At 41.4% G+C, this 11,394-nt stretch overlaps 1 protein-coding gene across 1 annotated transcript in view; it reads left to right on the top strand.

The window, feature by feature from the left end:
* Positions 1-11,394, top strand: part of LOC138000171 (TPR and ankyrin repeat-containing protein 1-like) — a 40,276-nt gene that overhangs the window by 20,842 nt on the left and 8,040 nt on the right. Inside the window, exons 9-17 of the mRNA XM_068846388.1 lie at positions 95-322; positions 1,277-1,510; positions 1,860-2,010; positions 3,184-3,569; positions 4,294-4,527; positions 4,628-4,852; positions 5,407-5,557; positions 6,265-6,687; positions 7,698-10,984. Of these exons, the coding sequence (XP_068702489.1) occupies positions 95-322; positions 1,277-1,510; positions 1,860-2,010; positions 3,184-3,569; positions 4,294-4,527; positions 4,628-4,852; positions 5,407-5,557; positions 6,265-6,687; positions 7,698-10,984 (5,319 nt within the window). The remainder of the gene's footprint in view (positions 1-94; positions 323-1,276; positions 1,511-1,859; positions 2,011-3,183; positions 3,570-4,293; positions 4,528-4,627; positions 4,853-5,406; positions 5,558-6,264; positions 6,688-7,697; positions 10,985-11,394) is intronic.

Here is an 11,394-nt window from a genome sequence, read left to right as displayed (position 1 = left end):
ACATGAACTCGGAAATGGCGTATTTTTTATATCTGCAATCAAGGACTGACAAGAGTATATCATTAACTCCTTGTACTTTTACTCCTGTCTATAGCAACGATCTTTCAAAACAGAAGCACACGAAGCTCTACTAAAAGGAGAAAAACGTAAGGCAAGCCATCTGTTCGAACTTTCCCTGCAGAAGCTTGAAGGCAAAACAGTCGCTGAAAAACGGGAAATGTTGGAGATCTTGTGCGAACTGTACTTTGAACAAAAAGCATTTTCTAAGTGTCTGTACACTGGTTATAAGTTGAAAGCCACTTACCAGGAAAATGAGACAGAGGTAAACGTTTACATATTTGAGAGGATCTCTTTTGGATAATTTAATGCAGCAGATTGTGTTATGGCATGAAATGATAATGGCATAAAAAAATGTGGCAGCAATTTATTTCGTGGCTTATTCTACAGAATCCTGTATTCCTGTTTAAGCTAACCTCAGATTTCTCGTACTATTTCTTCTTCTTCCTCTTTTTCTTCTCTACTACTTTGCAATTTAAATACATAAATAAATAAATATAGAAATATAACCAAGAGTATTAGAGCAGATCAGACGCAGTTAGAAAGGTAGGTAAGTGGGTTGCCAGCCACTAGCCATCATAAGGCCGAAGTTCATCCTGGCTTCAAGTAGCGTGAGGAGATCAAAAGCATTTCTACTACCTCTGGAAGGGATGCTAGTCCATCGCAAGGCTACCCAAGAAAGTGTCGCCTTGAGTAGCCAATTTATACATGTGGATGGGGAGAGTCTGCACTGTGGAAGCAGACCTCAAGCTGAGCCACCACCCTGGGGTAGGGGATTCAGCCCACTGTGATCACTACACCACTGCCAACACAGACACACCACTTTGCAACCTGTTATTTTATTGGTTCGGTGTCGACGCTCACTGTTTTTGTTGATATTCGTTTGTTTAACCAATCTCATGCAACGATGACTATTTGACTAGGACTCGTTGGCCTCGTTAGCTATGACTCGTATTCCGGAACTTTCAATACGATGGAGGATAGTAATATTAAATAGCCTTGTATTTGGTATGGACTGATACAGATCTTTAAAGGCCTCGTGTTTCACTTTAAGAGCAATATAATGGGGTGACAACGATTGCAAGGAGTAGGGAGAGACTGAACCTGGATTATTGGTTGTTTTTTTAAAAAGTCATTTCAGTCTTTTTTTATACTTTATTGGAAAATATTTACCTTTGAGTGTCTCGCCAGTGATGAAGGTCCCATTTTATTCTGACAGATCGAACAAGCTGCATTGTGGAAGAGCCGAGGAAACCAGCTGCACAAGACGAACGAGTACGAATTAATGGCGAAGTATTGCAGCCTCGCCATGGAATTTACACCATCGTCAGACTCTGAGACATTAACAGCACTTCTCAGCAACCGTTGTGTGGCTTTTATAAACTTGAAACAATGGGAAGAAGCACTAGCAGATGCAGAAAAGTGCACCACAATAAGGCCGCAGTGGTTCAAGGTAAGTTGTCGTTTACAGCATACATCTTTCCAGTTTTTGTTTTACTGATACTTTTCGATTAACTGCTACACCACTTCAGTTTCTTAGATATTCATTTTCCCAAATTATATTATAACAACCTTTTTTCGTGAAACGTTCTTCATGCAATACATTTAATCGTTGAAATGATTAACCGCCAATCGGAGGTTGAATAGCTCTCTCGTAGCAGGGCAAATGGAACAACCCCTTTGTAGTATGATCACTACTCATTTCTTAATAATCAATTAAATTAGATCCACTTACATCTTCCCTGTACTAATACCCACCAGCTAATAAGATTTTCTTGATCACTTCACCTCCTTTCCTCCAGGGGTACTCACGTCATGGAACCTGCCTGTTTTACTTGAATCGTTTCGGCGATGCTCTAGGATCGTTTTGTAAAGCGTACACCCATGCGCCGAGTGACAAGCAGAAACATTCAACGGCTAAAGATGTGGTTTTAACTGCAATGAAGATACCAGGTTGGTTAAGTTTGCTGTGGAATTTGAAAGTATGTGATGAACCTCGATCGATGTGGCAATACTTGTTGAGGCAGGTATGTTGTCGGTCAAATCCGGGTTCAGGTTGAATTCGTTTTTACCTAGGTTAAATTGGTTATTCTCATTTTACCCAGGTCGAATATGCACTCTACGAGTTTAAAGCAGCTATCAACCCCCCAAAAAGGATTGTAAAACACCTCTACCTTCCCTCAAGCTTTGTTTTACGCATTTCAACACATCTTCTTAATGTTTCGTATCATCTGATTGGTTTCTGTTTACTTAACAATTATTCCATGAGCGCGCGTTGGATATGAGATGGTAAATAGGCGCCGAGTTGGCTATAACCAGTCTCATATCCAACAAGCTCGAATGGAATAATTGTGTGAGACGGTAATACACTGTAATGTCCCGGTTTGACCGGTTTAAAACAGAGCAAATACGGACGGAACGGCAGTTTTTCAATGAAAGTAATTGTTTTCAAAGCAATACAAAGCCTGAGAATTTAGCTTGTCATCGCTTGTCTCTCCTCATTTCGTTTATACTATCAAATAAAGGACATTTGGCTGGCTTTCTGTGCTGTTTAGATCTTTTGCAAGCGCCCTGAAGGACAGATGATGCATTTTTTAGAAACTATCTTACCAGATAAAATTGAATCAAAATAACACCTTTTTGTAGTGGAATAATAAATCTCTTATTCGATGGTTTAACATATAATACTAGCGGACATTTTGCTCATTGCTCGTATTTTTCCTCGCCCCAGCTGCGCGGGGCTCGGAAAAATACGCAAACTCGCAAAATATCCAGACATATTACATGTTAAACCATCGAATAAGATATATATTATGCCATTTTGCCATTCAGTTGTGGAGCTGAAAAATACAATTTAAAAAAAGAAGAATATTTTCAAATTTGGCGACAAACAAGACTTTTGTTATAGTTTTGTTGCTGATGCATACGTGTATTTCAATTTGGCTTTGCACAAACAATGGTCAACAATCCACACAGAAGTTGAATCCCCTCTACAAATGTCATTGTTGTCGAATATAATTGCAGTCCCCACTATCGTCATCTACATCACTGATATTGAAGTGAAGAAGTCATATTATAGTAGGTTGTCAATATGTTGATTATTTGCGATCATTATCTCTTTTAAAGGTGGAGAGGCTCAAATCACATGCACATTCTCTCCTTTACGACTTTTGCAATTGGTAAAAGAAGCTACTGAGAAGAATGAGTGGAAGAAATTGCAATTTCTCTACCTTGGTACGAAATCCAATAAGTTATCTAGAGGGATAGCGTTTGAATGTGACGCTTCATTCGTGCCACTGGACCTTTTGATTGCTTCCGACATTGACGATCTGGATGAGCTTGTTAAACATCTGCTGTTGCGAGGAGCCCCACCGGATGGACTGCGTGATTGTAAAATACCCCCTCTGCTAGTTGCTATGGAAGTAATGAAGTTTAACCTGGCTGTGACTTTGTTAAGGAACAACGCCGATCCATCTTGCATCGTTGGGAATGAAATATTCATTAACAAAGAGGTACAAACTTGTACTATTTTGGCCACTGCAATAATGTTTCGAATTTCTAATTGTTCTTGGTGTAAACAGAAGATCCACCCTTGCAGCGACACTGACCTTGTGCCATTTACTTGTAAGGTCCTGAAACCTCTGGTGGATAATGTGCAAGTTTTCTTTCTCACTTTTATCCCTCAGGGAGTCTTTAGGCTTGTTAGGAAATATGTGTCAAACCAATATTTTCCAACCCCCACTCAACTGAAGCGGATCTTTGATTTAGTCCAGGGGAGAATCGGGCAGACACCCATCGGGAGATTTTTAAAGATAAGAGTTGGAAATGTAAAATTTCAAGCGTTCTCAAGGGTGATTCTATGTTAATATCTTGAAATTCTCAGTTTTTGTGCTATCTAAAACAATGACCGTTGTCGTCATGTATCAGATGTTTTACCACTTCGACTTTGTTCAGAAACCGCACGCGTTTAAACGTTTTTCATATCACCTTAGGGGGTTCAACCGAACCAGTCTATCCACACCTTGCATCTGACCCAGAGACAATTCTAAACCCAACGGTGAAATTGGGATAGCGAGTTGACAATTTGTCTTTGTGGACATATGGATCTGAAATGGTTTCGTCGTCCACAGACCATAGCCATAGACCATGTCGGGTTCGGTGGAAAAATTGTCAGTTGGCATTTTGCGGCCAAGACACGGCATTCGTCTAACAGTCTTATCATACTCTCTCTTGCAGGGTCAACCAAAACAATGGTATCATCTTGGTCGAAAGGCTCTCGACAGGAATGATCACAAAAAAGCAGTTATGTTACTCAACATGTGCCTCCACCTCCCACATGACCACGCAGAAGCGCCAATACTGGTACAGGCATACCACTCCTTGGCAGAGGCATACTTTAAGCTAAACGAGCACGAAAAGGCGATCGCTGCTGGGAGAGAATGCTATAAACTCCATTCAGTCAAATCGGAGGTATTCAGTGAAGTTTTGAGTCTTTAATTTTACCGTGAGAGAAAATAATGGAGCTCAGTGAAATCATATCATTAAGCTCACATTTTTCATCTTTTCTCAGGAAGAAGCCAAGCGATGGCAGATGCGTGCCTCCGACCTGTTTGAGAAGGGCGTCTACGGCATTTGTAAGGAATGTGTCAATCTGGCCGTGATGTACACAACTAATGATCTCAGTCTTTCGCTCTTGTTATGCCAACGGTCAAAGGTTGAAAAACAATTAGGTAATTACACGAATGGATTGGAAGACGCAAAAAAAGCCACAAAAATGACGCCAACATTGCTAGAGGTAATCACAACTTTATCACGCTGTTTTTACGCGTTCCTAGCTATTAATGTGCATCCGAGGTGCTTTTTGGAAGACGAAACTGCATTTCTCGCACTTTACATATTATACAAACGGAGTACTACGTCCCTTGGGGTACGAACGACGATGAGTGCGGAAATCATACTCGGTCACATTGGTCGTAGGCGAATGATCCAATCACTGTACTAACATAATTCCCACTTTCACTGCGAGGAGAGGCCCCTCGATCTTGTTAGATACTGGACGTCCCTTCCTCTTTCTGACTTATCTAGGAACATCGAAGAGCCTCTGCTCGCACGGTATAGCTCCCAGTTAGTTGTAACAGTAAGACGGTATCAAATCAAATCAATGTTTATTGCACCACATATTTACAATCAATTCGTGGCGAGGAAACCTAAAAAAAACCTTAGGGCTTATACTACTCTTAGTATAAGCTTGCTATGTGCTCCAGTGCGCAAGACTTTATCGTTAGACCAGCTAACCCTCCTTAACTACAAAAGGTCTACATTTCACTTTCAAACAAACATCCTTTCTAGGGGTATCTCTGTCAAGTGAAATGTTTACGACATCTGGAAAGACCATCAGAGACGATGAAAGCAATTAATGAGTGCGTTAGACACACTACTGATGAGGAACTCATTCGCGGCCTTCTGAGGGACGCCCTAGATATTGCTATGACCCTTGATGGTAGGTTAATGAAAAAGCGACTGTATTATTCAAAATTATAATTTTCTCGAGAAAACATGTAACAGCAGCATGTTTTTCAATGCAGGGTGCACTGAAGTGCTAGCAAGGCGGCTTAGAGACAACGAGCCGTTTAACACATATTTGGTTGACAAAAAAAAATACCGCGATTAGAAAAAAAAGTGAGAAACTGAAGAGCATAATTCAAACGAGGCAAACTTCTTTCTCCCATGGTGCATTCTTGTCTTAAGATAGGAGTATGGCTTAGGACTGAGTAGAAGTTTGTTTTTGCTCTTTACGAATAGCATCAAACAAAGTCGGAAAGAAGAGGGAACTAATTATACCGGTGAAACAATGCTTGTCGCACAATTATGTGATTTATTAACAACTGTTCACCGAAGTGGAGGTGGCTAGCGGTGGATATTTACCGAACCGCGAAGCCGAGAGGTAAATATCTAACCACCGACACAAAGTTGAATACTTGTTTTAGTATATAGTTAAACAGTGAGATAATATAGTACCAAGATGATTTCAACTCATTCTTTCCTGCAATATTTTCAGGCGCAATTCCCGCGTGAGTTGCTCGGAGGTAAATAGCAAAGGATATTCGGAATTTTGAGTACCTGAACAGAGCGCGCCTTAACGCTATCCACTGTTTTAGCATATACTAAACAATTTTATCTCGACTGGTTATTTTGTTGTGTTCTTAGAGGGAACTTCAGCCCTCACAGCTCCTTTCCCGAGCCAACTGCTGACGGAAGTGACCAACAAAGTGATCGAAACGAAGGAATGGGACAAGCTAAGGGTCCTGTATATCGGCGGAGGAGGGCCATCGACACAGGTACTTGGAGGAGGAGGACTGGCAACAAATATCGACGCCTCTAGTGTCCCACTTGGTGAAGTCATTCATCATTTTGACTCCAAGCAACCTTTGTTAATGTCCGCTCTCCTTGAGAATGGCGCCTCAGCAAACAAGATCGAGGGATCCCAAATTATACCTCTTGAGGAAGCCTTGAAAAGGGAAGACCTGCCACTTGTGGAGAAACTTGTAAAGAAGGGAGGAGACTGTTGTGTAGCGAGCCATAATGGTGATCCTATGATTCACAAAGCGTTAAAGAAAGACCTCCAAAATGGTATTTCTTGATTCGGTATTTTTTGCTCACGCATAGGTTAATTAGTTTCCGTAAGTTCTTTGTGAAGAATCAGAGCTCACAATCACCACAAATCATCACTTCTCGAGTAGACAAATTGCAAAGAATCTAAGGTATAATGAGATCTTTCTTTTCTTGGTATTTCTATGAATGAAATGAAAGTAAGAAAGATCATCCCAGTTTGATAAGCAACTTAGCGTAATTTCCTTGAAAATGACGTACTATCCAGATTTTTGTCAAACTTGGCACAATTGATATTCATACACAGGACATTAAAAAATGCAATAAAAAGATGGGGTCACCGTACTTGTTTTCGCGCTGCAAGCCCTTTATTCTTGATCCTACTTGTTTGTCCGGGGCTATAGTATTTTAGTAAAGTGATTTCAAATTGCTCAATCTTGCAAAGAAATGTAAGCAAATTGGAACGCTACAGTCCTCACCTTGCACTCAGTGTCTGGCTCCAAATGCTGCAGTTTCACGTCATTTATATGTAAATACCACAACTTTTGCTATCCAACACTTTTTCTTCTTAAAATATGTTTTCCGTGTACCTATTACGAATAAATAACACCATTAAAAACCATGCTCGCTTCTTCTCAACACGACGACAAATCGGCCTTATTCGCTCGGCGGCCATATTGGTCATAGACAATAGATTTCGTACTCTGAGCTTCGACTTGAAATGTTTGGGAAAAAGTTTCGGTGGGGCAAAACGAAAGTTTTCATTCCCTCGGGACTCAACATGGCCGCCGTGTTATTACATGGCCGCCGTGTAACAAAAAGTTAAGTCCCATGGACGGCAAAGGGGCCATTTCGAACTCATGATAGCTCAGAAGGTAGAGCAATGCAGCGCAATCGCGCAGTCATGGGTTCCAATCACGTTCAAGTCTGGATTTTTCAGAAAGAAGCCTAACTCATAACCCTAACGAGATTAAATAAATGAATAGTTATGACTTTTCGCATGTTTTATTGAATTTATATTGCTTTCTTAGGAAATTTAAGATTCCTAGAAGCCATGTTGGGTTCTCATATCCCTGGTTTTCAATCTGTTCAGGACAATGATGGGAATACTCTTTACCATCTGGTATGTACTGGGAAGCCAACAAAACATAGGCGTGATGCAATCAGAATTCTCCAGGATGCTAATGTCAATCCACATTTTCGCAACAAGAAAGGAAAGAGGGCCATTGACATGCTTTTCGGAAAGGATCTTCGCCGGAAAATAATCAGTGACGCTATGAGCTCTATAAAACCCGAAGCTCCTGATATCGGCTCCACCAGAACAGTCTCAGAAAATGTCTCTGCCAAACAAGAAAAGTCTCAAGTTGTCACACCAGCAAAAACTGAAGATGATGAGTGGTCCGTTTCTAGTGACGGTAACAAAGAAAATAAATCCAGAGAAGACAAAATAAGCAAGATTCACGAAAAACAGCAGTGGCGCATAGAAATGAGAGAAAATGTTGCCAGACTTATAGAGTCTTTGTCAAAAAATGTGCTATTTTCTCCATTAAGTACATTCGAGGAACAGGAAGGCAACGAAGCATTAGATGGGAACTGCGTTTCTTCTGACATGATCAGGGAACGTGAAAACGAAACAATGAATAACAGCTACAACAACAACAAGGAGGTCTTCAAAGAATCTCCGGAACACAAAGACACCAGATCTGACGTCATTGACGATGAATCAATAGGGGAAGAGCCCTTTTATGACGAAAGGGAGACCGAAATTGATTTTAATTCACCTTTTGAGAACCTTTCGTGGGAAGTGGACTGCACAGATGATGTTTGGAAGATCATGAGGAGTAAAAAGGTCGGCAACAACTTGCGAAAACGCATTGTGGACAAAATACGAATGCTAGCAAATGGAAGATGGAGTAATGAAAACCTTTGCAAGAGGTTGGAAGGTCAAGCGAAGAAAGCAGGAATCCACCTTTACGAGACGAAGTTGACAAAAAGTCAGCGAATTATTTGGGAAAAGACTGTTGCCTTTTCCAACAGATTGAGTGATTCTCCAGAGCATCGTTTAAACGCAGAAAATGCGGCAGGTCGAATCTACTGTGACATCATCCGTGTCTGGGATATTGTGTTAGACCATGACAAGCTTCAGCGCTCAATCGAACGTATCATAAAGTCAATTGATCGAGGGATGGACTGCCTCATAAAAACGAAGTTGAAAGGGATCCCTATGGATAACGCTGCGTCATCATCAAACCTGTGCTTGCCAAGCAAGTACACGGAAGTTGAGGAGGGTAATCAAGCCCCCAAACGTGAAAGAAAAAAGAAAGAAGCTCAGAAGACTACTATCGGTCAGGATTTGTCAAAGATCTTTTACCCACCAGCAAGTGCAAATGATCAAGACTACCACATCCTCAAGTTTTACTCGTTTAATACACCTCTGGTGAAATCAGTTTTAGAAAGCGATTCTTCTACAAAGATTGACTTTCCCTTCAAGATAACAGAACTCGAATATGCCATTGTTAACCTCCAACCCGATCCATCAACTCCTATTATCTTGTTGGGTCGTAGTGGCACAGGAAAGACCACATGTTGTCTATACCGCTTATGGAATCATTTTCAGCGTTATTGGGAAAAGGCTCTCACTGCTGGTCCTTACATTCCAAAGTGTTTGGCACAGGAAGAAGATATATGCCAAGACGACGAAGAAGAAGAAACGAGGAAACAATCAACCCAACAGGGAACTTGCATTAAAGACCACCCATCAGCATCAAACACCTCACTGGGCCAGGAAGCTGACGTTTGGACTGCATCTGCCACAGCCTCGGAGGCACGAGAAGATTCTGAAGAATCTCATTTGCAGAAACGTACTTCATACCCCCATCATCTACCTAGCGAGGAAATTCAGTTCAAGGAACAAAGTCTTCAAGACACAAGCAGCACCAACCTTGAACATCTTCATCAAGTGTTTATAACAAAGAATACTGTACTTTGTCGAGAAGTCGAAAAGAATTTCAAGGAACTTTGTCGTGCTTGCCCTGCAGAGACACCACGCGTTAACTTTGAAGGTCACCCTATTCCCTGGAGGATTCAGGACATTCATGAAGAGGAGTGGCCCTTATTTGTGAACTCACGGGATTGGCTCTTGTTGCTTGATGCCTCTCTTCCGGGTGAACCCTTCTTTAGGCGCGCCCCAGATGGTAGCTTAATTAGAAAAATTGAGGGCTGGGGAGAAGAAGATAACCCTTTGCAGTTGATTCCATCTTTAGAGACGGATGAGGAAAGTGGTGACGAGGAGGGCGAAGAATCGACGGAAAATGTTAAGGACGACGAAGTGCGAACAAAAAGAACAGGAGATCAAAAAAGAGAAAGGGATCCGAGAAGGGAAATCACTTATCAGGTTTTCCAAAGCGAGATTTGGCCCCAAATGATCAAATCGTCCAAGATCGGCTACCATCCAACTTTAGTGTGGACGGAAATTAGATCCTTCATAAAAGGCTCTGCTGAGGCACTGCTTGGTGGTAAAGGGGTGCTCACAGAAAACGACTACATGCTTCTTGGCAAGAAAAAAGCGAGCAACTTCACGGCAGATAGAGGCGTCGTTTATAATCTCTTCCTTATTTATCAACGCGTTCTCTCATCGAAAAGGATGTTTGATGAAGCAGACTTGGTTTTTAACATCTATCAGCGCCTCCAGAGCATCCCTGCACCTGAATGGTCAGTACATGAGTTTTACGTAGATGAAACTCAAGACTTCACGCAAGCGGAGTTGTCTCTATTGATTCGATGCTGTCGCTCACCAAACGAAATGTTCTTCACAGGTGACACAGCACAAAGTATTATGAGAGGAATAGCATTCCGCTTTGAGGATCTGAAGACCTTGTTCCATCACGCCAAAGAAGCAGCAGCTATGAAAGACGTCCGTCTCAAATTAAGAGTTCCAAAAAAGCTGTATCAACTGACATACAACTATCGATCACACGCGGGCATTCTTCATCTAGCTTCAAGTGTCGTAGACTTACTACTGGGTTTTTTCCCTGAATCCTTTGACAAGCTTAAGAGGGACGAAGGGCTTTTCTATGGACCCAAACCAGTGCTTTTGAAATCTTGCAGTCCAACAGACCTTGCTTTGCTTCTTCAGGGAAATCAAAGGCAGGCTTCGAAAATTGAGTTTGGAGCCCATCAGGTTGTTCTTGTAGTGTCGAATGAAGCCAGGAAAGCAATGCCAGAAGAGCTAAAGCAAGCACTTGTCCTGACTATTTACGAGGCCAAAGGCCTGGAGTTTGACGATGTACTGATTTACAACTTCTTCAAGGATTCTCAGGTAGGTTACTTTCTCATGAACTATCTATCAGTTCAATATTCATTACATATTACTAACAGAGAAGACCAGTTATTTCTGAGTGAAACGTGAACTCTCACGGCTATGCTAAACATAATTCGTTTTAGAAAGAAATAGCCTGTTTTAAGAAAAATAACCCAGGAACTCAAACTACGATTGCTGTTAAAAGAAAACATGAAAGAGTTCAACGTTGCAGCCTTTTCTTTCGGAAACACTTGGTAGCTTTGTCTTCAAATTTGTGCCCTTCCAAGTGAAAACAGCACCATCTTGAAACTTTGCAATTAACAAAATAGCAAGTCGCGTTAAGCAAATAACCCTAAACCATAGCTAAACCATGACCCGAAAAGGCTGACACTCAGGCTCCATGGACCATCGGACCCGTACTGGTCCAC

The sequence above is a fragment of the Montipora foliosa genome, chromosome 4, assembly GCF_036669935.1.
Source record: "Montipora foliosa isolate CH-2021 chromosome 4, ASM3666993v2, whole genome shotgun sequence".
In the NCBI taxonomy this organism is placed as follows: domain Eukaryota; kingdom Metazoa; phylum Cnidaria; class Anthozoa; order Scleractinia; family Acroporidae; genus Montipora; species Montipora foliosa.
Note: the sequence above shows the minus strand (reverse complement) of the source record. Positions and strands in the feature narration are given on the sequence as shown.